This window comes from Penicillium rubens, assembly GCF_028828025.1.
Source record: "Penicillium rubens strain IBT 27055 chromosome Unknown utg000002l_segment0_segment0, whole genome shotgun sequence".
Lineage (NCBI taxonomy): Eukaryota > Fungi > Ascomycota > Eurotiomycetes > Eurotiales > Aspergillaceae > Penicillium > Penicillium rubens.
The window spans coordinates 6,332,585-6,359,005 of record NW_026890600.1 but is presented as its reverse complement, the minus strand read 5'-3'; the positions used below and the strand labels follow the sequence as shown (position 1 = coordinate 6,359,005).

The 26,421-nt window shown below is 50.2% G+C and overlaps 9 protein-coding genes across 9 annotated transcripts; 4 read left to right on the top strand and 5 right to left on the bottom strand.

Annotated features, from left to right (window-relative positions):
- Window positions 1-429: 429 nt before the first annotated feature.
- On the bottom strand, window positions 430-2,598 carry N7525_004887 (peroxisomal copper amine oxidase; the record flags this gene model as incomplete). The annotated part of the gene is made up of 3 exons (XM_002565360.1): window positions 430-776; window positions 835-2,085; window positions 2,145-2,598. 3 exons carry the CDS (start codon window positions 2,596-2,598, stop codon window positions 430-432), a joined length of 2,052 nt encoding a protein of 683 aa, XP_002565406.1.
- An 881-nt stretch (window positions 2,599-3,479) lies between these two features.
- On the bottom strand, window positions 3,480-4,988 carry N7525_004886 (CCR4-NOT core DEDD family RNase subunit POP2; the record flags this gene model as incomplete). The annotated part of the gene is made up of 2 exons (XM_002565361.2): window positions 3,480-4,448; window positions 4,524-4,988. 2 exons carry the CDS (start codon window positions 4,986-4,988, stop codon window positions 3,480-3,482), a joined length of 1,434 nt encoding a protein of 477 aa, XP_002565407.2.
- Window positions 4,989-5,236: 248 nt separating this feature from the next.
- Window positions 5,237-5,563, top strand: N7525_004885 (NADH dehydrogenase [ubiquinone] 1 beta subcomplex subunit 3; the record flags this gene model as incomplete). The annotated part of the gene is made up of 2 exons (XM_002565362.1): window positions 5,237-5,334; window positions 5,392-5,563. 2 exons carry the CDS (start codon window positions 5,237-5,239, stop codon window positions 5,561-5,563), a joined length of 270 nt encoding a protein of 89 aa, XP_002565408.1.
- A 441-nt stretch (window positions 5,564-6,004) lies between these two features.
- On the bottom strand, window positions 6,005-7,552 carry N7525_004884 (WD40 repeat domain-containing protein; the record flags this gene model as incomplete). The annotated part of the gene is made up of 1 exon (XM_002565363.1): window positions 6,005-7,552. One exon carries the CDS (start codon window positions 7,550-7,552, stop codon window positions 6,005-6,007), a length of 1,548 nt encoding a protein of 515 aa, XP_002565409.1.
- Window positions 7,553-8,459: 907 nt separating this feature from the next.
- On the bottom strand, window positions 8,460-10,484 carry N7525_004883 (acyl--CoA ligase; the record flags this gene model as incomplete). Its single annotated transcript, XM_002565364.2, has 6 exons — window positions 8,460-8,786; window positions 8,842-9,164; window positions 9,219-9,381; window positions 9,439-9,705; window positions 9,764-10,144; window positions 10,209-10,484. The coding sequence occupies 6 exons, from the start codon at window positions 10,482-10,484 to the stop codon at window positions 8,460-8,462; spliced, it is 1,737 nt and encodes a 578-aa protein (XP_002565410.1).
- Window positions 10,485-12,245: 1,761 nt separating this feature from the next.
- N7525_004882 (uncharacterized protein) lies at window positions 12,246-12,518 on the bottom strand (the record flags this gene model as incomplete). Its single annotated transcript, XM_061213206.1, has 2 exons — window positions 12,246-12,266; window positions 12,339-12,518. The coding sequence occupies 2 exons, from the start codon at window positions 12,516-12,518 to the stop codon at window positions 12,246-12,248; spliced, it is 201 nt and encodes a 66-aa protein (XP_061070227.1).
- Window positions 12,519-14,235: 1,717 nt separating this feature from the next.
- Window positions 14,236-16,727, top strand: N7525_004881 (uncharacterized protein; the record flags this gene model as incomplete). The annotated part of the gene is made up of 9 exons (XM_061213205.1): window positions 14,236-14,332; window positions 14,390-14,469; window positions 14,527-14,675; window positions 14,727-14,854; window positions 14,905-15,786; window positions 15,836-15,873; window positions 15,929-16,114; window positions 16,169-16,537; window positions 16,593-16,727. The coding sequence occupies 9 exons, from the start codon at window positions 14,236-14,238 to the stop codon at window positions 16,725-16,727; spliced, it is 2,064 nt and encodes a 687-aa protein (XP_061070226.1).
- A 753-nt stretch (window positions 16,728-17,480) lies between these two features.
- Window positions 17,481-19,924, top strand: N7525_004880 (fungal specific transcription factor domain-containing protein; the record flags this gene model as incomplete). Its single annotated transcript, XM_061213204.1, has 7 exons — window positions 17,481-17,516; window positions 17,647-17,744; window positions 17,906-18,279; window positions 18,329-18,651; window positions 18,707-19,117; window positions 19,168-19,400; window positions 19,462-19,924. The coding sequence occupies 7 exons, from the start codon at window positions 17,481-17,483 to the stop codon at window positions 19,922-19,924; spliced, it is 1,938 nt and encodes a 645-aa protein (XP_061070225.1).
- Window positions 19,925-20,972: 1,048 nt separating this feature from the next.
- On the top strand, window positions 20,973-26,369 carry N7525_004879 (putative Rho guanyl nucleotide exchange factor; the record flags this gene model as incomplete). The annotated part of the gene is made up of 2 exons (XM_002565368.2): window positions 20,973-25,571; window positions 25,626-26,369. The coding sequence occupies 2 exons, from the start codon at window positions 20,973-20,975 to the stop codon at window positions 26,367-26,369; spliced, it is 5,343 nt and encodes a 1,780-aa protein (XP_002565414.2).
- Window positions 26,370-26,421: the final 52 nt, after the last annotated feature.

Genomic DNA, 26,421 nt, shown 5'->3' with positions numbered 1-26,421 from the left:
GAGGCTTTTATGGTTTATTTGGTTCTCACTGCATGATTCCCTCCCTGTTGGGATGTTTCGAGGCGTTTATGCGTTGTTGACGAGGTTTACATTGATATTGTATATCTCTGGATTTACGTGCTTTCCTATCAAAAGACATTGCAACATACGGCTTTCCTCCTTCTCATTTTCTCTTTCTTCTTTAGAGTGAGCGTAGTTCAAACAGGCGCGAAATATCGACGAGAAAGCGAAAAAGTGGCCCCAATGGCTAACATCTACGCTCTGTAGCCAGATACCATAATTGCCCGCAATTACTTGGTAGACTAAAGCCGTACAAGTCGTAAAGTAGACCAAGAATTAATAATCCATCTCGTTTGCTAAACAGCTGTAATTTATATACAAGAAGTGGAGCGGAGAACATAAACAACCCAAACGTTAGATCTCATCAAATCAAACCAACACGCTTGACCCATCACTCTCCTTGCAGGCACAAGCGCCCGCGTTAGCAGCAACCTGTGTCGGTGTGCGCGCAAAGCTCGGAGGCACATCAAGAACTGGGCTGCGGTCAAAGAAGTTGCGCGGGCGCAGAAGAAGTGTCATCGGCTCCGCAGGCATGATAGGGTAGTCCTCTGGCGACGGGAAGTGCGTCAGACCGAAAGTGTGCCAGAGAACGACATCGGTGTTATCAATAGAGCAACTGGGACCAGCAGCTTCGATCCACGCGGGCAGACCCTCCGAGGGCTCGCCGGATGTCTGTGGGACGTGGCGGCCAGCTGGATGGACTTGATCGTCGTCATCTGAAGAACCGGGTCAGTTAATGAACACGACATAGAAAAGAGAAATGATAAAACTCACATTTAGTAACATGAACGGCGTGGCGCGCGAATCCTGCTCGCTTCCAGACCAGTCCGCCGGCCTTGGGGAGCAGGGGAGGAACATCACGGCTGACTAGCTTGTAGCTGACGGGCTTCTTGCTGTATGGGTTGAGCTTGTTGGTATTCGCCATGTCCCAGGTACGGCTGGTAGATCCGTCATAGTCGGACATGGCCTCGAGCGGCGTGGAGAACTTTGTCTTTTTGGCATAGAAGGCGTTGCCGTACTTGTTCTCGGGGCTGCCAACTTCACCGGGTCCTTGAACTGCATCTACCTGGAAGACTGTATTGCTCGGCCCGTCGATGTTCGGGTCTACACGAAGACAGAACAGGTGCTGGTGGTTGTGGGCGTTGACGCCGGGGTACACCTCGGTTCCCCAGCCCTTGGTATTCTCGCCTGGGTTCATGGCGTAGGTGTTGAGGATGCCGGTCAGCTTGATCTCGAGCTGGACTGTGCCGTCCTGGTGGAAGATCCAGTACACGCAGTACTCGTAGTTTGCCGCGGTGAAGATCTGCGAAATGATGAGCTTTCGGCCGCGGGTTACGACCATCGACTCGTCACGGAAATCGGTGTGCTTGAATAGGATGCCGGCGTCTTCTTCGTGGATGCAGATTGCGTTCTTGATGATTGTGCTAGCGCCAGCTCGGTTCACGAATGCTGCGTCCATGTAGTGGATTGCGCCCTTGCAGTCGCATCCGAGTGTCAAGCTGTTGGTCATGTATCCGCCGCCGTACTCGCCTAGGTCGAATGCGTGCTTGCGCTGGTGGGGATGTTCCGGGTTGCCGTATGGCACGACCATCTCGGCCAGAGAAAGACGCCAGAAAACAGGGCGCACATTGCCCTTGTCGTTGAAGGTGATGTTGTTCAGGACAATGCCTTCACGGTAGTTGAAGCCGACGTGGATGTTCCAATTCTGCCATTCGATTGTTCGTCCCTTGACCTCGAAGGACACACCCTCTGGCTGGGTGATGTGGATTGGCTTGAGATCGGTCCGGTATCCACCTTCTTGCTCGACTGCGGCCGGGTGGTAGTTGTTTGGAGCGGCCTTGCTAACTGGTCTCCGCACAGGCGGCACATCAATGTGGATGATCTGCTTGGTTTCGGAGTTGTAGATGGGACAGAAGTCCAAGGGATAGGTGTACTGAGAGTCGTCCGGGTGAGGGCGGTAGTACATGAGGGCTTGCTGAAGACGAACGCCGGTCCCGAAACGCTCATCATATCCAATTGTCCATGCTAGGATGCCATTTGATCAGTATTAATCTTCGATAAACGAGGAAAGTTCGTCCACTTACGGTCACAGTATACTTTGTGCATATCCTCCTTGGGAATTCCAATAATACCACATTGCTCAATAACCTTAGCATCCTTGCGGACAATATGTTCAACCTCCTGCAAATCCTCCATGGTGATGAGAGGCTGAACATTCGGTGTGTGCTGCCACTTGATGATCTTCCTCTGGTCCAGGTCAACCACACCATCGTAGATCTTGCCGCCAGGCGCAATGGCAACAATATCAGCGGCTCGGGCAGGACGAGGCGCATTCTCCGGATCAGCCACCCAGGCCATCATCTGAGCCTTGCGGGGCTCATATAGAGTGACCGCATTGAAGTTGAGCGAGCCATGTTCTTTGCGGATAATACTAACAGCAGCATCAATTTCCACTGTAGAAAGAGGATCAAGTGGATGAGGTGGCGGCGCAGTAGCGCTGACTTGGTGAGTCAATTGTTGTAGTCGGTCGAGCACCATACTGTGCTAGAAGTATATAGAAGGAGATGACTTCAATATGATGAGGTTAAAGCGCCAAGTCAGGTAAGTAGTCGCTAGAGAGTCAAATGCAATAGACTCACTTGATTCTCCCTCATGCCCGGGCCTGCGGACTATTTAACAAGCAAGAGGTATCTCGATATGTCCCTAGCCCTGCAGGTATACCTCGATCCGATTAGATAAAGCCTATTTGCGGAGGCCGGATCCAATGACCTGATTGGGGTTAGCGTGGTATCTCCAACCCCAAAACGGCAAAGAGATGCTTGTCTGCAGCTTGATGTTGGTATAATCTGTGTTATTCATGTCGTTTGTCACATCGCGGGGTAGAATCAGAGATGTCGCATGACAATGCTCAATTGAGAACGTGTGCTTAAGCTCAATGGCGGTCTGGAGCTGCGGGCCTTGCCTTGTCATCCGAGAGGATATGTAGATACGTCGAGCAGATCCCATAAGATGATACGGAGTAGACCGGAACAACCTAGGAGCTCTTGGATTTACAAAGCCAGGCCAAATTGACCGAACAGAAACCAGAATTCCTATACATAGGACACAGACAGGTCCGATCTAGCTACAACAAGAAAGGAAGAAAGAAAAAGCGTCTAGATCACAAGAACGAAAGGCACGAGGCCATACTAGAGCCTGTAAACGCCTCGTAAATGGATTCAAAACCAACCATATCAAACGCCAGGCACCCTCCTGCCCAACACCGTCGTCCAGACGCAAGAACTCGGCACAGGCAACGAAGCCTACGCAAAGCCATAAGCGTGAAGACAATGCCGAATATCGAAGGAAAAGAACACGATTCTCGTGTCTATGTACATACATCATATCATATCAACCCCAGGTGCTTCGGGGACTGTGCCTCATACCCGGCCCATTTGATAGGCTCCGGGAGTCGGGGCATTGTAGCCAGCTCCGTAGTGCTGAGGTGTGTGGGCGCCAGCCCCGTGAGACCCAGTATTGGGAGTGCTGGGGGTGCCGCCCGAGTAAATGGTCGCGCCATTAAGGTTGGGCGTTTGCTGAGCCATGTTGTAGGCCACTGCAGGCATTTGTCCGTTGAGACCCCAGATTTGGCCAGAATATTTGCTGTCGTCAATTGCCCCTCCGAAAATGAGTTGGCGCGTCTTCCAGTAGATCTCGCCGGTGACTAGGGAGTCTGAGCCAGCCTGGTGAGCGATTCCGACGCGCTTCACGCCAAGTTCATCGGCAATGTCTTGCAAACCAGATTTCTGGCCTAGATTGGTGAGAATCTGGGCTGCAGCCTGACTGAGAGGGGAACCGTTGACGGCTTGGTTGCGACCGGCGTGCTTCATGAGGTATTTGATGTCGTAAAGTGACGGGAAGAAGATGGTAAGAAGCTTGTGGAACTCCTCTTCGTTTTCTGGAAGCTGGGAGCAGAGCATGATCTTCATCAAGTAGCCAAAGTCGTACCCGGAGTGGAAAGACACCCAGTGAACGTCATCCAGTAGCACCAATCCAGAGCTAATCAAAAGAGCACCGAATTCGAAAGGATCAATGCCGTTCTTTTCATGCATGGCGAAGTCAATTCCAGATTTGGCAAGCATGGCTGTTGACTCCTGGGCGTACATGTCGCCTTCAAGTGAAAATCGGAAGTTGAACTGCCATGTGCAGGGAGCGGGCACACCATACGCTTGTCCATTGGCATCAGTGCCTGAGGCTGGGGGGACCTCTCCTTCGTCATTGAATAACGTGATGCCTAGTTGTATCATCTTCAGAAGATCAACATTGCATCGGAGGGTCTGATAATGGTAATCGGCTTTGTTCGAAAAAGACCCTATCGGCCGAGCAACAATACCAGGGAACTCGGTGTCCTAGGCCCTAGTCAGTAAACGTTACTCATAGAAGATTTCCGTTTCGCACGGAGACACCACATAGTTGGTGCTTACCATGCTGATGTAAGGGTACTTGTCGACCAACTGCCTCAGCACCGCCATCTCATGGGCCAGGTTGTGCTTCCAGACATCTCTAATTCTTGACTTCACTGCACCGCCCTTTGCTTCGAGCGCTAACCGACCGTCGTGACCCTGGTGTAGTTGCTGTTGTTGCATTTGCGCACCGCGCGCGAATCCCATCTGTGCCGCATGACTAGCCAGACCGGTGCCGCCGCCATCACCTGCACCAGCTCCCGGGAAGCCGGCTACCGCCATACCATTTGCAATTCCGCCGGATAGTGTAAAAGGGTTGATGTTGGTATTCGGATTGCCCGCGAAACCAGGATGACCAAGCGAAGGGGGAGGGAGTGTGTTTCCGGACTGTGCGTGTGCGGGATGTTGAGATTGAAGGTGAGCTTGTTGTATGTTGTATGGAGCGTTTAAGCCAGATGGCGCATATCTGCCGACGGGAGGTGGCATTTTGTTGTCTCGAGGATGCGCATGGATGAAGTGACAGTTTCGTCCCTCGAAGGCGGGAGAGCTACTTGGTCTACCGTATTCGGCTAGCGCGGGTAATTGCCAAGCACACCTCTTTTCCTCAACTTCGGCTCCTCACTGTGTCACTTTGCGGTTGATTGCGGACTAAGGGACCAAGTTACAGCCCTTCACATCTTGTTTCACTTTATTTCCGTCTCTCAGTCATAACTTACTACCGGACAATTCCCACAATGTCCGCCCGCAACCCCACCGGTTTCGACATCGCCCAGTTCAAGGCCGCGGCCTCCCCATCCTCCGTCTGGGCCAAGCGGGATCCATGGGCTCGCAAGTACGTCAAGTGATGCCGATATCATGCCAATTGTGCTAGGCACTAATGTTTTTACAGTGAGGCGTGGCGCTACACCGGCCCCTTCAGCAGAGCCGCCCGCTTCAAGGGTCTCTTCCCCGGCTTCGGTATCGCGACTGTCGCTTTCGCTGCCTACTGCACATACGAGCACTTCTTCATGAAGGATGATCACCACCACGGCGATGCTCACCACGGTGACGGTCACCACTAAAAGGTTGTCTCTGGAGACCAATTGAGAATGCCGCCGACCGATGGATCATCGAGCGGAGGACGTATACCCCAGGCGACAAAAAAGAGTCGTCTCGCCTCCACGATAACCACAGCCTTTGGATTATAGAGCCTACAGCTTTGCCGGGTCCGGGAGCTTTTGTCGTGTCAGGGCGGATATGCAGCTTCTCATGGCTCATAGGGAGCGTAGCTTCCAGATGGCGCTTTGGGTTTGATTTGTCGAATGTACATAGCTTTTGTTCCACTACTACAACCAGATATTTCTTTATTGTTCGATCGACGACTCCACTGGCTTGCCGTGCTATGTTATGAGCTGGTTATCAAGGTAGGGTTGGCTTTAAGCTTCTATAAACACGTAATATCATTATCGACATGAACCCCCACTATACATGTTCGGGACGTTCAACTTTTTGTTTTATGCGGATTACTCCTCAAATACCAGTGAGATACCATCATCACCGGCAGTGACAATACGTTTTCCATCCAAGCCCTGCACAAAGCCCATGATGCCACCTGCTTGCTCGCCCTCGTCATTTTCCGTGGCACCCATGTGTCCCTTCCACTCCCGCATCAATCCTTGAGAAGCAGCGGCCGTGCCACCACGTGCGTCCCAACGTCGGACCACACCGTCTAGACCGACAGACGTGAGCATCCAAGAGCGGTTCTGGTGGGCTGCGGAAGCATTGGCAAGGGGGCCTGAGACACTTGCGCCGAGTTTCTTGCTGCTAGGCAAGAATTCAACCTTGACAACAGCGCTTCCTTCGTGGGCATCCCTGATATGCCGACGGACCGCAAAACGATGAGCCGCATCGTACATAACGACCGAACCATCCACAGACCCAGCAGCAAGAAGGGTGAACGGAGCCTGGGAGAATGAGAGTGACTCAATGTTGTCTGTTTGAGTCTGTAATGCTGCCATGATAGTGCCTGCAGCGGTGGAGCCGGCTGCCTGGGCGGGTGCGCCTTTGCCCTTACCCTTGGCTGCCGGGGCACTTGCTGTGACCCGAGGAAGGCCGACAACTCTAATGTTGCCCTCAGCACCACCAACTGCAGCAATACCGCCGCTGGGGGAGATGGCAATGGTGTAAAGACCACCCTCAACGGCGAAGCGCTGATCCTCCGCATTCAATCCAAGGATGGCGTTGGTACCTGGGGAGTACTCGATGCCAGCGGCGGCAGCAGCTCCAAAGACGTCGTAAACAAAGAAGCTGGCGTCCTCAGAAACAGTCGCCAGCAGATTGCCATCAGGCGTCCATGCGCCTGCAGTGCATGATTCGGTGTGGGAGAAGAAGGTCTGGATGATAGAGATAGGTTGCCCGGGGTCGGTGTGATCGATACGGAAGACCCACGCACTGCCGTCATTGGCACCGATGGCTATAACATTTTGCGTCGCTTCATTTCCTTGCTGGTAGGGGCACACGGCCATCCAATTGATCTCTTCCACTTCCTGGACCTCGCCAACGAACTCCCATGCAAGTCCTGTCTTCTGAGGTGTGGTATCCCGATAAGCTCGCAGCTTGCCATCCAGACCAGCCGTAATGGCATATTCTCCTGCCGGCTCAGTGAAAGCCACGGCATTCACGGTGTCAGTGTGTCCGTCGAGCTTGGCCAGAGGCATGAGAGACTCGCGCTCTTTGGGCTGAGGGTTTGACTCATAGCTCGATGGGAGCACAGGACGCGGTGCGGGGGTCGAGTCAAAGATGTAGCCTGTGTCATCGCCGGAACCCGTCATGACAATGTTGTTGTGAACCGGGTGCTGCGCAACACAGAAGACAGAGTCTGAGTGGGAGTCGAAGTGTGCCGATGAGTCGTTTTGGAAGGTGATCTCATCTTCGATGGTCATGTTTTCGTCGTCGTATTCTCCCTCTCCATCCGACATATGGTGATCCTCATCACGATCAAAGATCTCTTCGGCATCATCGGCCTGGATATACTCCTCTGCATTCTCACGATGCGGGTCGGTTGAAGACATTTTTATTTTTCAATGGGTCGGAGATGGGGGCTGAACGATATGATGCTGAAAAGAGTGGTTTATGAACAGTCACTCTTTATATGATCTGTTCCTAAACAATATTGAAGCAAAGAAGCAGGTTGGTAAGGCAACTCAAAATGCCCTCGATCTTTTTTCTTACCTCCCCGCTTAGAAATCCACCACCCCGCGGCAGATTATGCTCTGCCCCTTACCGCCTTAGTGACCGCTTTGGTATCAGCGCGAAACGCGAAATAGCATGGCGTTTTCTGCGAATATATGGCCACAGTCCTGGTTGTAGATTGTTTAATTGCAAATTGCATTGATTCTTTTGATCTATCCTGGTGTTTCAAAGCGTGAAGAAGCTATGGACCCCTTGCAGGAGCCTTTCCCATGCGAGCAATGTGACAAGGTATTCGGGCATAAACACCATCGGAAGCGCCATATCCTCCTAACTCATCCGCAATTCAATATTACTTGTGACCGGTGTGGCACAGCTCTCACGCAGCAATGCTATGACCGGGGACACTCCTTTTCGAAAAAGGTTTAATGCCGCTTTTGTCCAAAGTCCTATAGTCGAAGGTATATCATAGTCTCTACGTTGGGGTCACTTTCCTATTCATGCCTATCTGACCAGACAATCGATGATTTCGACATGCCCAGACATCTTCGTCCCAGACTTACATGTCAATGAGACTAAGATTGGTAGTAAATAATACTATCAAACAAGCTATAATATTTAAAAAAGAATGAACTAGCTACCGATGGACCTACATACTCTTCTGATAACAGCAGATGAGATGCCTTGTTTATCACGTATTTACATATATACTTCTAGTTCAAGCCAACAATGGTTATCGGTTTCCAAGTTTCCCAGACCAAGTTCTAATCAAAGCTACCCCCGACATTTTTAGATCTTGCTACCAGCCTTTCTCCGTGCCTCCTTCTCTTGGTCACGGATCAACCGACGAAGAATCTTACCACTCGGGCTCTTGGGAATGGCATCCACAAATCTGATACCTCCCTTCAACCACTTGTGACGAGCCTTGTGGTCCTCAACATACTTCACGAGAGCCTGGGAGACAGATTCGTCCGATCCTGCGCTGGCGGACTTCACAACAATGGCCTTGGGTACTTCTCCTGCACGATCATCCGGAATAGCGATGACAGCACAGTCCGAGACATCGGGGTGGGCGAGGATATGGGCTTCGAGTTCGGCAGGCGCGACTTGCAGACCCTAGGAATGACGTATTAGATTGCGAATATTCCCATCAGCCGATGCGATCACGAACCTTGACCTTGATCAACTCCTTGATCCGATCGACAATAAACACGTGCTCGATGCCCTTCGGGCTTCTACGGATGACAGCCTCGTCTCCCGTACGCATCCATCCGTCCACAAATGTCTCTGCGGTGGCTTTTTCGTTGTTCAAATAGCCCAGGACGACGCTTGGGCTTCGGACCACCAATTCGCCCGGTGAGTCGTACGTTGTGATTTCCTTGTTTTCGGGCGTCACAATTCGTGCCTCGACTCCAGGGAGCAAAGCGCCGGATGAACCTAGCCAGATATCGTGCGGGTGGGTCGAGCTTACGACCGTGCATGTCTCTGTCAGACCTGTGCGCAAATCTGTCAGTGCTGCGCAGGTTAGAAGCATCGATTACCACGTACCGTATCCTTGGCGGATCAAAATGTTCGGGTAGAGTTTGAGGAAATCGGCAGCTGTCTCCATACCCAGGGGTGCCGCTCCCGTGAACAGAGACGTCACGGAACTCAGGTCATACTTGGAGCACACGTCTTGAGTGCCCAGCATGTGAATGATGATCGGAGGTACCTAAGTCCTTGCGGTTAGTATTCGACGGCCCCTTCTCATCGGGAAAGACATGCTCACCAGGAACAGCGCACTGATCTTGTACTGTTGGATGGCGTTCAGGTAGGATTTCAATTCGAATTTGGGGAGAACGATTGTTTGGTCGCCTCGGTATGCCCCAGCATGGCCAATGACCACAAGAGCATAGATATGGCTCTGCGGAAGGAGACCAAGAGCAACCTCAGTACTCGCAGGCTTTGTGCCCCCACCATCCCGGTAGTTCTGCTCAAACGCCTTGATCTGAAGGGTATTGGCGATCACGTTGCGGTGTGAGATCATGACTCCTTTCTGTTTTGCAGCACATTGTTAGCGAAAGTGACATTCAAATTGTCAGGACACTGCTTACCGGCAATCCAGACGTTCCACTTGAGTAGCACACAAATGCTGTTCGCCGGGCACCTTCACCCGCGCTCCATCGCAATTCATCCACTGGCGGGAGAGACTTCCCAGCCTGGGTCAGTTCGGAAACGGACTTGTATCCTGCTGGAGGCTTGACTCCGCCAAGAAGCTGCTCAGGTACATCGAGTAAGTAGATTCTGTTCTTCGGGAGACCAGCTTTGGCTGCAGCTTCCAGTGAGATGGAGAGGAGAGGAACACAAGTCACAAGGGCCTTGGCCTTGGAATCAAGCAGCTGATGCGTCAGCTCGGCGGCGGAGTATGATGCGTTGGCGGGAGTGAGAACACCGCCCAGTCTGTGAACGGCCCAGAATAGGGGTAAGGAATCGATCTAATCGGGAAAACGAAAGAATAAGCGCCCTGCCATTCTTCTTGATACAGTATACTCCACCTACAGTGTTGAGGGCAAACACGGCCAATGTCTTATCCCATTCTGACCCTTCATTCGGCGCCCAACCAAATTCCTTTGATAGACTACGAGCCAGCGAGTCGACGCGATTGGCTACCTCTTTCGACGAGTATGACTTCCCGGTAATACCACAGGTGTATGGGTCCCGGGAGCTGGCGTGTCGCACTCGTCCATATCTCTCATTGAGCATAAACTCGCTGATTGGAATATTGTCGGGAATTGGGTCCAATTGACCGGACTCCTTTGGAGGTAAAAAAACCATTTTCCCAAATCCTCGGGGTAATATAGGGGCAGGTCTCCAAAGTGCAGGAAACTGAGGTGATCTCGGCTTTTTTTTGAACGTGGTTAGCTGCAGCCAGGTGAACACAATGGATTTTTACTCACGGTTTAGAGCGGCAGTAAGCAAGGGGTTGGAGACACGCGGGCAATAACCAGCTGAGGGGAGATTTATGACAAGTGACGGGTGCGGGGAAATCGGCAAACCAGGCGAGGACCCCCAACGATCATACCGCTAGTACCTAGGTAGGTACCGAGTATATTGTAGCTTCTTGCGTTTAACCGAAATTGGGTAGCCGGCCTAAATTTGCGACCTTGGTCTCGGTGGATATCCTGCGTGCACTGCGTGCACTGCGTGCTGAGCAGCTCATTGTTGGCGGCGATTATGCTGCCAAGACCAGAGATGCCTCGGTCTAGACATATCCGAGGGTATGATCGACGACATGCTGCATCTAATGTCAAGTTCAATTTGCCTCGCACTGGGAATTTGATCAGACTTGCGATAAATTGAACGGATTTATCCCGAGAAATCGAGGGATCACTGTCTCCTAAACTCCAATGAAAAGCAGAATGCTCGCAGCATTTAAAGTGGCCTTGGCATGCAGATCACTCAATCTCCATTCGTCCCCATTCGCTCGGCTTACCCGTTTTAGACTGTGCCGAATATCTTCGACTACACCAACACCTCGTTGTCTGAAGCCATATACGTATAGAATGACATGACAGCTTGGTACATTTGGGTAATGAGTGTGCTCAAGGTCACTACGCCTACTTAATAATGTTTCAACATCTGTACGTATAGGAAAAACAGGACGAATGGACTGTAAATGTATTCAGTGACTACCTCTACCTAGGTGACTAGCTGTATAATGGAAGAGGATGTGATTAACACCCCCCATGTATTCCGTGGGACTCGTCAAGTGACTATCGAGCCCGAAGGCTCAGCCACGACTTTGTCAAAGAACTTCCACGAGAAAGACCGGTTTGTTTTTGGTGTAGACCTATATGGACCTCAACAACCTTGGTAATGTTGACGTCTCTATGTATAGGTGATGCACGGCCCTGTGCCTCGCCTGTACTATCTCCGGGGGCTACGGGGAGATAGTGGGCGAGAGGGCTGAGAGAAAGAAGGGAAGAAGAAGAGAAGAGGAAGAAAAGTAGGAGGAGGCCTTTTATACCCCCAAGAACACGTACCTTCCCAAAGTGCCCAGTTCCCTTGCACCTTCCCTGATTGTCAATGTCATCTTGGCTGGCGTCGAAGCAGAATTTTCCAACGTGGTGTGAGCTGTCGGGTAGATAAACTGGGAACATCCGGCTGGGATGTATCTGCGTGTCACGGATTCTAGCAAGTGAGGACTCTCGTTCACTTCATCTGACAAGCATGTAAACTTGTGCTGTTGATTTAATTTTGCGATTTATCTTGCTTCCAAAGTTCGAAAGGGGGAGGGAAGTCATTGATATTGACAGACAGCAGGCGACATCGATTGGTCTGCGCTGAGCCTGGCAGGTATCCCCCGTTGGCAGTAGATAAATCTAGCAATTACACTCTTTCAGGATCAGACTCTCCTTGTCGTGGCCTCCCAGGTAACATACAGTATCCACTGCCCTCAGGGCCATAGTCTCATCGTCCCATGGAGATAACTATCCCCATTGTCCTCGGGTGTGCTATAGATGGGTCTCATATGAGTTGATATCGCAGTATTCAAGAGAAATCATAAGCCTTGGGCCAGATTTGCCCTTACAACACTCATTTCCTGGTATCCATGAACTGTCCAATTGAACTAAACAGACAAGACTAGTTGCTGGGGTCCAATTGATCTTACTCACTTCCATACCCTACCCTGGGCATTTTAATTGGAGGATCAAGGAACGGGTTTTGTCCGTCCCCGTACAAGAAGTCATCAACCTCCTTTCCAATCCATCTCGCACGCCCTGGAAGAGAGATATCTTGGTTGCAGCCGACAGTCACATTTCGCTGTCGATCTGACCAGAGACGGCTTTCCCGGATTTCCTCGCGCATCTTCGCAAGGAAAGAATGCCAGTAATTTCCGTTGTCCAAGAATGTTAAGAAACTTAATTTCACAGATCGCACAGTTGCAGGGAGCTCTGAAAGGAACGATATCACGTCGGATTCGCTGACTATCAATCGTGATAGCTCAAAGTGTTGGAGTTTAGGCCAGTTCTCAATGGGGAATATGTCCTTCAGGGGCACAGGCGTGACGTCGTGCAGATTCTTGTGTTCGTTTTCGGCGTCAATTCCTGTGGTGGCTAGGCTGAGTTCTTCCAGATCGCCTGCTTCGCGTAATATATCATGGAGCTTTTCATGGGGGAATGATTGCCATGTTCCGGCGAGAGTGAAAGAAGGTCCGAGGTGATGAGAGCCCGGTTTCTTAAGCAGTGTGGCCAAGTGATTATATTCCTCACAGGTATCATCAAGAATCGTGCAGTTAATTCCCGTGCGAAGTAGACGGGAATCTACACTGAACTCGACGACATCATTCTTTTCTTCAGCGAGCGTGCGTGCCACGATTTATCATTTAGATCGCATAGATGATATGTGTGTGAGCGCAGGGGTTAAGCTAGTATAACTTCTACCCCATTCTCCCGACCTGAATCCAATCGAAGAATTCTTTGCCGAACTCAAGGCCTTTATTAAGGGTAACTGGCAAGTCTATGAAGAGGATCCTAGCCAAGGTTTCGACGATTTTCTTGATCGGTGCATTGATGTTGTTGGTGAGACGGAGCAGAGTGCTAAGGGCCATTTTAGACACGCAGGTCTAATGGTGGATGATTGCTATTGATCGCATGTCAAGCAAATAGTTATTGTAACTGTTTCTCTAATGCTATCTATTTACTATATCTAGATCATCTTTTGAGTGATATATCAGTGATGTATCTTTATATTGGATCATATCTGAAAAACTATGCTTGGCGTTGTATCCTTGTTGTATCATTGATTCTTGGGGATGAAAGAAGTAGACTTTTAGACAATTCGTGCTTTATCACTAAGATGGCTTATTACCTCTCGTTCTTTATTCAAGTTGCTTCCAAGGTTGACTGATGAATAGTCATGAGAGAATGAGTGGTTTAAGAGCGATACCCCGTAAGCTGACTCTGAGCGCCCTCATAAAAGCGGCAGCCAAGATAGGAAAGTCCCACCCGGCATAGAAAAAAACACTACGTAGACGTGCCTAGGTACCTAGGTAGCGAGGTGGCTGGGCCTCGTGGGTTAGGTGCTCTCATGGTGTTATCAATCTCGGGGTTTCTCGGTGGTGTCCATCTCATGCCACACTAACATAATTCCATTGCTTGTAATTCGAAGTTCATAATGGGCAATCCATGGACTCCCTCGAGATTAGCTCATGTGATGTCCAAGTTTACTGCCGGCTTGACCCCGACCTCGATGCCGCTCTGGCAAAATATATCTTGGGTCCTCCCCCAGCTCCATAATCCTCCCACCTCACACTTCATCCCGTCCTCAAACGCTTTTCATCCATTTCAAGCATTGAATGATTATTCGAAGCTAAGTACTGTCTGAAATATTATACTGAGAACAGCTAAAATACCAATTCACCTTGTGTGGTGCCATTGGGCCCTCTATACTGTGAGTCTGACTATCAATCTCCACCAGCAGATTTAATTTTGTTGGCTGTTTAAATATGTTCTGGGCTATGTCTGGATATAATACTTACTCAATCTACGGGAGAATAGCTTGATTGCACAGCAAATTGTGGAAAATGGCACCACGCCCTACTGCCAATCGTCGCCAGGCGGTTGAAAGACCAGTGCGAGCAAGCCGCATCGCCAAGACAAAGAAGGAACAAGCCATCAAAGGTGACAATCACTTTGTTACATCTTTATCACGGGATATAACATGCTGATACCATACAGTCCCATCGGACCAGCTTGAAGCTGCTGTCAATGACCAAGTTCTTGAGCCGGTTTATGGGACACCCCCGGCCTGGTCCGAGGTATTTTACTAATAATCCATGGTAATTTATATGTATATGTACTGAAGAATCTGCCAGGGTCGTCAGCAACTTTGTGATGCGATTCCGTGGTTTCGCTGCACTCAAGGTGCAATGTATCACAATGAAGGTTTCTGCTATGGCTTCCTCATTGATGCTGATGGTGGTACCCGCACTTATATTGACGAGGAAGTCATAATTACCAGAATGTAAGTATCGTGTGTCCGGAGTTGTAACCTGTCTCTACTAACCTTTGTCAGCGGCGGATGCTGCACCAAAGACTCGGGGGGAAACCTGACCCTCGAAAGGAACCAAGACCCGGACAATGCACTTGTCCAAAGTATCATTGCCAGTCAAAAATCAAAGCTTGCTGTTGGCCTTGTTATTGGTAATTCATCAAGAGTGCTATAAAAGGAAACCTGCTGACCACAGTTATAGGGAGCAGGAACAAGGTTCTCAACCGAGAGCTTCCGCATCGGTACAACATTATGGACTGGTTCCGTGTTACCAATGTCTGGTTTGAAAAGATTGGCCAGAAACACGGAGTGAAGGTCCGCTTTGAGAAACTGAATCTGGCCGAGAAGAGCTGGTGGGCGGCCAAGGACTCTCTCCCTCCAGTGCCCCTCGATGAACGGGACTTTGAAACAAAGCCTGAGACTCTCAAGTGTGAGAGCTGCTCCACGGAAAGTGTTCGCTTGTACGAGGAGGGGTGGATGTGCCTTGACCCTGGTTGCGTCGACTTCTGGAAGATCGGGAACGCTTCCCCTCCCGCTGAGCTCACTTTCAATCTTGATTTCCTGAGCTTTCGCAGTCGTCCAGACCCGGCAATTCAGCCGCACTACAGTCTAGTGCCCAATCTTCTGTCCACGTTGGATGAGAACGCCGCGGATGTTAGCACATCTCGTATCGCATGGAAGGGAATCGTCTGCCCTATGTGTTCCAAATGTATCCGTCGAACTTTCTGGCAAGGCTGGAAATGCGACGATGACTCTATCGGCGAGGAGTCCTCAAACAGCTGCCCGTTTCAGAAGTTCATGAACATGAACCCTGTTTCGCTCCGGGTTGTCCTCGATCATTTCGAACTGGCCCCGATCAAGCGAGCAATTGTTTTTGACCGGAAGTTCAGCATTCCAGAGATTGACGACAATACCTTCTTCCCGTACCGGAAGCTGACTTACAAACTCGATGGAGTTGGCTCGATTACCCACTTTGTGTCCAACAAAGCAATCAATAGCCGTGCGAATGGACCAGATGACCTTTTCATCAATCTCCAACGTGGTGATCTTGGTCTCAAACGATTCCGACTCCAGTCCAGCCTAGGTAAGTGAGCCGGATACAACTTCAGATATAGTTTCTCACAATGGAACAGTTGCGGGTACACTGACCTCACATTTCGCCGTCAACTACGTAAGTGAAGAGATACTACCTTGACATTTCCGTGTCCACTGACCAAAGGATACAGGGTATGCCCTACAAATATGTGGTGTCTGTCGATTCCAAGGGCTTCGATGAAGCACCCAACGACATGCTCCAAGCTCTGGGTCGCTTGTCGTGGGCAACTGAAAAAGCAGTCGTCTCTTCTGGAGACAAATACTTGCCTCCAAACGAGTTGCTAACACTCGGTTATTTCGAAGAAATGAAGATCGGAGTAAGTCAGATCTATGACATTGACAACGGCCTAAGCTAAAATATCTTCCATCAGTTCCATGATGACGGCGAGTCTTCGCTTGGCCCCAGTATCGCCACACTGTCCCTTGGAGCGAAAGCAACCATGTTCGTCCGTATGAAGTACAAGTATTTCAACGGCTCTACCCGAAGGGCTGAGCCCAAGCAGATTGGGACCCTTCTGCAAGATGACCCTGTTCTAAAAGACTGCATGTTTGAGAACGAACGGCGGACACTGAAAGAAGAGTTCGATGCCGGCGAGATCTCACAAGATGAGTATGACGACTCGCGTCGTGCTCTGTCGATGGGCCGCAAGGGAAAAGAGGCACCGGTTACCATCAAGATGGAACTTCATCATGGTGATCTGGTTGTCATGCACGGAGAGTATCTCCAGAAATACTATGAGGTTTGGGATTGTTCCCCTCTTTACCAACATTGAGCATCGGATCTGACCGCTATAGCATTCCGTGGTGCCCGAGAACAAGTTGCGCTTTGCTTTGACCGCGAGATACGTCAAGCCCGACCATATTGACGCGAAAGAGATTCAGAAAGGCCACTTCTCACTCACACCCGACCAAATCTACGATGGAAAGTGATATTACTATTTGCCGAGTGACACGATTTCGAACATCTTTCCCAGTTCTGCCTTCCCATCTTGCCAACTCTGATTGCTGATTTGTATGACTTGAGTACCAGGACGTTATTTATATCTATCATGGTACTTAGTGCCGGGCTTAACTTTCCACATCTGTTACGAATATCTCTATGATATGCCCAGGTCATGGTTTGCTGCTTCTTTTTTTTTCTTGCTATATACCCTACTGCCTATATTCTTTGTTGCGTGGTTTTAGGAGATATACTCGCGCAGAAGATCACTCGACGGCTACTGCCGTGCTATCAAATATTATAGTTTATTTCTGCTTTTCGAGCCCAGGAGGCTTTCTTAGAATGGTGATCTCAATTTCTGTGTAAGGTAGATACGTTTGATGCCACTTAAGAAAGAGCGAATTTAGTTCTTCCGGCTTCACCTGGACGCTCAATTCGATCGACCCATCAATGCGACATGCCTCGACTTTACAAAAGGACGCAGTTGTCGGTAATAAATATCAAAAACTTGCTGAAATGAAACGAATACTAGTCAACTCACCTACCGAACTGCCTATTAATAGGCAGTCTCCACATAATTCCCCGGTTCGGTCGGAGTGCCGACCGAAACAGGAAAGCAGATCTGAATACTCTCACTAAGCGGCACCGCAGCCTCCGCAAGCCCCGAGCGATGTTGGAAATGCTGAAAAGTCATGTTCCCTCCTACTAGGGCATATTAATTCGAAGTGATTGCGAATTACCTAATGAATGATCAAATGAATGACAATGTGCTGCGAGCTGTGAGTGCCGTCACATGGCTTTTGGGATTCGCATACTGATGATGATATTAGTGTGACCTTTGCTACTCGAGAAAGGTTAAAGGGCTTCGTCCAATCTATTTACTGCTCGGCGACTGATATCTTTTAATAGGTTCGCTGTGATAGGCAGCTAGATTGTGCCAATTGTACGGATGCAGGCGTGAAGTGTAGTCGTACAAGAGCTCAACGACCTCACCGACAACCATCGGTGTATGTTTCCATATGAATCCATCTTACTTTTCCTTTATGCTTACGGGGCTTAATAGTATATCTGCCCTCGGGGAAAAATTGTTAACCTTGGAAAGGACAGTTTCAGAGTATGATTGCCATTCTTCTTCTTTACATCGGGACTCCAGTTGATTGACCCATAGTGAAAGTCTCATTTCATCAAATGGTGCAGATCCCAACAATAGAGATACGCCATCGAGAAAAAGGAGACTAGATGATGCCTGGTGCATAGAAGGGGCTTCCCAATCTGCCCAGAATGAGTGTGCCGTTGGCCCGACGACACACCATGCAGAGAAGGCCAGAGTCGTCATACAAGGAGAGCTTGATGGAAATGAACGAATGGACTGTGAACGAAAGGCAATCCTCAGGTCTGCCCTCCAATTTGTGGATATTACGGGCCAGAGGAGAACCTCAGTTACCGATAAGTCTTCGCCGCTAGAAGTGGCGTATGAAGATTTTCAACATGATGGACCATTTATTGCCCCGTCGCCGGAGCTGCTTTATATGCTTCTTCCAGGTAGTAGCATTCATTTTCATTGTCAATACATACACTAATAGATATACAGACCCAACAGCTGCTGTCGGACAATCTAGTTCCGTACAATGGCCGGACCACATCTCGGATAAAACACTAGAGAAGATGGCTTCGACTATTCTCAGCGACGATGGCCTTGAGCATGGACAGGTATTCTACCAGTATTGTATATGCGTTTACGTGAAGGCCATATTCCATCTCTTCCGGAAACCGAAAGCATATAAGGATCCTCGCATCAACGCACAATTTCTGAAGTCCAAGAAATTATATGAAACATATGCCTTCCGCGCTCTCAAGAGGCTCAATTTCCTGAATGCCCCAACTATTCCCTTCATTCAGTCGTTGATATCTGCTGTATGTCATCAAGCTTCCTTCTTCGGAAACTCTTTTATTGACAAGTATTGAACAGGCATCCTTCATGCGGTATCTTGGCAACATGAGCCAATCGTGGATTCTCAACTCATACGCAGCTCGTCTGATTACTGCTCTGGGCTACCATGAAATTCGCAATCCGCTTGGGATTTCAAGCCTCGATGAAGAAATCCATAGCGCTGTATGTTGGTGCTTTTACCTTGACCGAACTCTAAGCACCCTTCTGTATCGACCACTGTCGTTGCCAGAGCCTCGCATCTCTCCCGCGAACTTGATCAGTGCCGACCAATCTACGGCACATATCCCATTAATACGCATATTGTTCGATTTAGCTCAGGTCCAAGGGGAGCTGCTGGATTGCGGCAATGCGGATAATACTCGCCAAATAATTGCCAACCACTCAAGACTCCAAGAACGAATGGAAGCAATACATTCGACATTACAATCGGTGAGTTTGACTGAATGCCTGTCTTTCTCCAAGCTAACCTATTCTCTTAGAGTCGAGCCTCAGCACCCGACTGTATCGCTGCGGATTGGATTGCAGGTGAATTTTGTTATTACGCGATTCTGGTTGATATTCTTCGATCACGCTTAAAATGTACCTTTTCTCCTTTGACACACAGGGAGTGTTTGTCGTATTCCCGCAAATCTCTCAGGGCACTGCATCACCTTCAGAAGAATCTCGCGGATACCCCTGGCTTCGTGGATCCTTATCCATCATTCCTAACATGGTTAGTTAATCTATTCCCAGCGTCATCAGTTTTTCCACTGATATCTCTTCATCGTCTGCAGGACTGTTCTTCTATATCCCTTAAGTCCGTTCTTCGTCCTCTTCTGTAACATCATTGGAGAACTAGACATGGATGACTACAATCTAATGCAAGACATCACGACAAGTCTATCTCAGTTTGCCGCAAGTCCATACATCTCGAAACTGCTGAAACTGCTGCACTACTTGCAGGATCTCTGCGTACCATTGATTCAAGCCAAGCAGCGCATGGGCCCGCAGGTCAAAGTCCCTACTCTGTACCCTTCAATGACTGGGACTTGGCACGACCATCCGGCTAGTACTGATGAGCATGCGCATGTCTTGATAAATGGTTCTTCATGCACTGATCCTGTCACTGGAGGAAACCCTCAGCAATGGCAGACGCCCAGTGATGGAAGTTATGCACCTGATGATGCCTTGATGTGGCAATTGTTTAATAGCCAGGTCTCGCTGGAGTGGTTCGAGTCAGACCCTTTTTCTTATTGAGAATGCGCGTTGTGTTTGTTGACATACCTGTCTCAGCAATTCATCTCATTTCTATAATCTTTTGGTTTCTTTGCCTTTTAGGTCGAGGACTGTTAACCGTTTGTTTGTTTCGATGTATATATTGGGTGAATTTCATAGCGACGATACCAACCACCGACTGTTGCTGTGTCCTGGACTATTCTAGAGGCCAGGCCCAATTATATGCAGTCGTTTTAGGCAAAAACATACTGTTTCCCAAGCCCAGTCACTGCATATGTGGTTGTGGATGCAATATATACATTGTGGGGGCCGACTCCGACTCAGCCTCACAGCCTTGCCCCGAAAAAATACGAGAAGAATTGGGGGCGATTCTTCATGTTGTAGGATTCATGCCCAGGTGGCCCCATATTACATATGTACCTATTGGGTTTCATGATATCTTCAAATTAGATATATGATGTTTGATATTGGTATGATTTGGTAGCCAAAAAGAAACACCTACTGAGGTATGGAGTACAGTATGACGGCACTGGACCCCTACCGGATCCTAAGCAATAGAAACACAATTTGTAACAAGCTGAAGGTAAAGACATCATATATATGTGCAATTACACATCGTAAACTCAGATAATATTGGACTTGCAGTAGATCGTGCCCAGATTGATATCAGCCTCGTAAAATAAAGTGTCGTGGCAGGTGGTGAACCCCGTTGGCGGTGGGGACGGTACCTCGACTAGCGTGGGCGCAGCTGATGTCCCAACACACCCCCATCTTACCCAAAACAACTCCTTTCGCATCTTTGGACTTGGTCTCTATTACTATATCGCACTCAGTCTCATTGGGAATGCCCAGAGCCAGCTCTTCGACAGCGTGTTACCGACCCGCGTGGTCGTTCCCCTCATTCCAAACATTCTGAGTTGCTCTGGACTAGTCACTCGTTTTGCTATTCACTTGAGTGCCCGAGATCGGAATTCACAGTCCTGCTAAACAACCTCTCGCGCAAAACTGGACGCGTCGAGTCGAGCCAAGTCGAGTCGATATCTGGTCGGAACCTCACACCTCCGAAAACATGTCGCAATATCCAAACGGTCAACAGGCATACTACGGCCAATCCGCAAACCCTCAAGCCTCTGTCCCACCATCCACCGGCCACTATGAGGTTTATTCGTCCCCAAACCCCGTGCCGGACCAGCATCTGCCTCGAAGGATGCCGAGTTACAATGCCGGGGATGATTCTGGATTCTTCAACCCTACTCGGGCCCAGAATCTGAGAGCGACCGAAGAAAACAGACAGTATTCAGCACAAGGCAGTGGTTATAGTGGCAGCGCGGGACAGGGTGGCTACAACGCTGTGCAGGGGGGCTTTGAAGATGACGGAGACTCGAGATATTCACGGACTTCCTCAGACGCCATGTCGCGCATGTCTCCGACTCGCGCCTCTTCGCAAACCTCCACTATGTCTTATCAATATCAATATTCTGGCGCACCTTCATCCCAGCCGCCCTACAACCCACAGCAATATGGCCTTCCCCACACGCAGTCGCAACCGGTCCTCGCTTATAACCCTCAGACGTACACTGGCTCCGGCAATGCTTCTTACGCCCCCCCAGCCTCGGGCCATCAACCATATAATCCTGCGGCCTACCAGTCCACCGCTGTGTCTGGACTAAGCTCTCCGGTTCTACCTAGAAGGCAGAGCGCAGCTTCACACTACGGGCAGACACCGCCAACTCCGCAATCGTACGGCTTCTCCCCCCAACAACCACCACTTCCACCGCCGAGGGGCCCTGATCACCCGTACGGAGGACGTTCATACCAACCCATGTCACCCATCACTTCGCCTAATTACGTGCCGTCAAGCTCCCCGGGCATAATGCACATGCCTCCGCCTACATCACGTCCTTATTATAGCAACTCCCAGGGGGCTGCTGCGTATGACATGCCATCTCCCCAGTACACCCCAGCGATCCCAAGCGGTTCCTTCGAAGAACAGCCTCCCATGCCTCCAGTTCACCAGACTCATGCAAATGGCCTGTACGGCAGGCCAAGTGTATCTCATTCCGTGTCAGGGCGAACCCTGCCGACGCCCCCTATGCAGATAGACTTGCCTCAACATCCACCGAGACGAACTGACACTTTGACTCGACACCCTCAATCACGGCCTCTTCCTGGACCCCCAGTCGATGAAGCCGGAGCAAATGGCAATCACTGGCCGGCGGAAGCCCCGATGGCATATGAAGATGTGATAAGAGAGGATGAAGCGGCAGCGTTGGACTCTCAAAACTTTGCCCGGCGTCACAGTTCTAGAGCTTCCCATGCTAGCTCTGCTTCACGAATGCACTTCTCGCCTGATGAGGAGCACACCCACACCAATGGTAACATGGAGACAGACACAGGCCATATGAATTATGATGCCTACAGTGACGAAAGCGACCCCGAAGCTGCCGCTGGTTTGATCATGCTGCAAGAAGACATAGCACGTGAAGAGCGCGAGAAAGAGCGGATGCAACGCGATACCAATACCTCAGTTCGCAGCTCACGTGGATCCAACATTTCGCCAAGGGAGCATTCACCACTCTCTGATTTCCATGACGATGCCGAATTCGTCCCTGACCTATCCCAGGTCGAAGGTGGCTACCAAGCAAACGTGCACTACGGTGTTTACAGTCCAGAAGATCACTCAGACCCTGCCGCGGACAACAGATTTCCAGGCACATCTGGTTCATTCAAAAGCTCTCGGCCGCACGAAGAGCGTGGTGAGTATTATAATGGATATGGACATCATCCGCGTCTGGCATATGAATATGCCAGACGCCTCCATCATACGCCGGCCGATGCCAGGGTAGATGCCAGTGGTACAGGAGGATTATCGGCACCCGATGCCTATGGGCGGCGGATGAGCTTCGACTCTGGCGATGAAGGAGAATCGCCATATGATCAGACGCATTCTGGAGATCAATCCGACGACGAGAGCGCCCACCGATCCGCGCCCGAAGATCTCTTCTTCCACCCTGGGATGCGTCCATTGCCACCAGCACCCGTTGAGCCTGCCGGCAATGTTGACCTTGTGTCGTATTTGATGCCTGCGGGCACATATAGCAGCCACTCGGAGCAGCAGGATGACTTGGATAGTTATTCACAGTATAACCACCCCTCCTTGCCAACCTCAGCGGAGTCTTATGGCGATGCTTTGCTGAGCTCGTCCCAAGTTCCGCGGTCGTCATCCTTGTCGACCCCTATTGGGCCTCGTACTGATGCGCCTATCAGGTCGAAGACCGATGCCGACCGGCTGAGGTACAGGCAGCAGCAGCAAGAGCTTCTCTCGCAGCTTCAGCAAAAGGACCTACCTCATATCGACCCAGCAGCGGCAGCAGCGGCTATGACGCTGGATCTGCCAAGCATCCCCGCTGGCCGGCGCAAGAAGTTCCATCCCGCGAAGCTGTCATCGGAACAATTCAAGAAGTGTAGCGAGCCGTGGGCTTTGAGTTCCCTCTTGGCCTGGATTAAAGATCTGAGTGAGGACGAGACAGATCTTAGGGAGCAAGCAATTGCCGATGCCATGGTCGCGTTGTTCACTCATAAAGTCCCCACCATGAACATTGCTGATGCTGAGACACTGGCTGCTCGAGTTGTGAGGGGTATGCTCGAAGAAGGTGCATTGGTGAAAGAAGAAGAATGGGTCAAGTTTGGCTCAGGCACTCTTTCGGGTATCTTGTTCCAGATCACCGGCACAGGATGTTACTCGCCCATGCTCCACTTACACGAGGTGCACATTGAGGGTACTGATAGTTTCGGTCGATGCTACTCGCATCACTGTATGCGAACATTGAAGAAGGTCAACCTCAAGGCGCAAATGATGGCACCGCAGAAGAAAATCGAGGACTGGGTCACTTTCTACAAGGTGCCCAAGGAGGTCTGGGAAGCCCATCCGAGGAAAGAAGTCGATCGACAGAACAATTTGCACGAAATTGTCACTACAGAAGACTCCTACATGGGGCAACTGGATGTCCTACGAGAACTTTATCGTGATCAATTGGCTAAGATGAATCCTCCGATCATTCCGCCGAAACGATTGCCCAAATTCTTGGCCGACGTGTTTGGCAAGGTGGATTCTGTGAAGAGAGTCAACGAGGATTTCCTGTTGGCACAGCTTAAATACCGTCAAAAAGAACAAGGGCCTTTCATCTCTGGATTCAGTGACATCTTCCGGGAATGGATTCGCAAAGCTAAGAATGTATACATCGACTATGCTGCAACCTTCCCAACGGCAAACTATCTTATGCGCAAGGAGGCTGAGCGCAACCCGCACTTCAAGCAGTTCCTAAACCAAGCCCGAGAACACAAACTGTCAAATCGCCTTAGCTGGGATACTTTCCTCAAAGCTCCGATTACCAGGATCCAGCGGTATACTCTTCTCTTGGCGACTGTCCACAAGAATATGGTCAAGGATAGCGAAGAAAAGGCAAATCTGGCACAGGCTATTGAAGAGATCAAGGTCGTGGCGCTAGAGTGTGACAACAAAGTTGGAGAGATGAACAAGAAGGCCGACCTGATGGAATTGGCATCCAAGCTGCAATTACGACCGGACATGAAGAAGGAGGTTGAACTCAATCTCGAACACTTGGGTCGACAGATTATCCATCGAGGCGAGCTACAACGTCCTGGAACCCGCACAAGATTCCTCGTCGATACACATGCCATCCTGTTCGATCATTATCTCGTGCTTGCGAAGATATTCACAATGCGTGACCGGGCAGTGAAGTACGAGCGATACGATATTTCAAAACTGCCCATCCCAATGGACTTGTTGGGCCTGGAAAGCACCGACGATGATCCCGTGGTCAAATCATCCGTTAGGGGAGTGGCGACTGTCACGCCCTCCCAAGCGGGTGCTGCCAGTCCTCTTGCACATACAGGGCCTGGTGCATCTGGAGCGAACGGGGTTGTTGACAGCTCGAGGGATGACAAGATCCTGTACCCTTTCAAAATCAAGCATCTAGGCAAGACTGGAACATATACTCTGTACGCTTTCTCGGCACAAAGCCGCCAGGAATGGTGCCAAAAGATCATCGAAGCGAAGACAAAGCATGCCGCTGCTCTCTTCTCTCAGAATGCCGAGCCATTCCGGCTGCGCGTGCTTGCGGACACTGCGTTTGCATACTCTGATCATGCACCTGGCTCCAAAAGTGTCACCATCAAGGGTACCCCTCTCCATCGTGCGATCACAGAAGTTGAGAAGCAATATGAAGGCGAGAAAACTCGTCCTCCAGCAGTATGCAGGACTGCAGTCAACTGTGCCACGGTCTTCCAACAGCCACCTGGTCGCATCATGTGTGCAATCGGCACAGACTATGGAGTGTACATGTCTGAGCTCAATAACCCGCGGGGCTGGTATAGGGCGATTCCCATCACGCGGGTCACACAAGTTGCTGTCTTTGAGGATTTCAATCTGCTGTTGTTGATTGCAGACCGGTCTTTGATTGCATACCACCTCGATGTGGTCTGTCCTCCCAATGGGAAAAACTCCCAGTCATCTCAGAATTCAGCCCGACGAGCCCCGCAGAAGTTGTCTGGCAACCGCGAAGTGGGCTTCTTTGCTGCTGGTCGTCTGAAGGACCGATACTTGGTTCTGTACAAAAAGCGTGAGGGGTTGTCGTCTACATTCAAGGTATGTACAGTCGCAGCAAACTGAAAACAACAGCAAACTCACACGAAAATCTAGGTTCTCGAGCCTGTCCTGCAGAAATCATCCACAAATAAGAGCCGCCTGTTCTCGCGTCGCTCACAAACTGAGTTCTTCCGCGATTACGACGAGTTCTACATCCCTGCCGAGACCTACCGAATCAACATGTTCCACTCCTCGCTTGCCATCTCGACCCAAAAGGGCATCGAAGTCCTCACCCTCGACAAGAAACTTTCATGGTCTGTCCCAGACTTTAACTCCAACGATACCCAAGATGCACACGATACCCTAAACAGCATCGCCAATCGCATCAGCGGGCTCAAGCCACTAGGCATGTTCCGTCTCAGCGAGAGCGAGTTCCTAGTAGCTTACCAGCAGTGCGCCGTGTACGTCAACAAACACGGCGACGTCTCTCGCAGTGTAGTCATGGAGTTTGTGGGCAGTGCACACACAGCCTGTCTCTATGGCAAGTTCCTCATTCTCTTCAACGACGACTTCGTCGAAGTTCGCAACGCAATGAACGGCCGCTTACGCCAGGTTATACCCGGCCACAATGTCGTCTGCATCGATGACGGCAGTAAGGTGCCAGGCTCTCTCAATGGCAATGCGCAGGCCAACACCGGTGGCTCAATGAGTCTTGCTAGCGGCTTCTCCGGCTCTACCAATGGCTCTCCAGGTTCCACGGGTTTAGGCAACACGGTCAAAATCTGCATGCAACATCCAGAGTATGAGCGGAGCCAGATTGTCTTGGAGCTTGTCGAGAATGAGGGACAAAAAGACTAAGGCAGTGCCAGTCGGCCGTCTTGGGTCTGTCATCGTTCACATTTCGCATCTT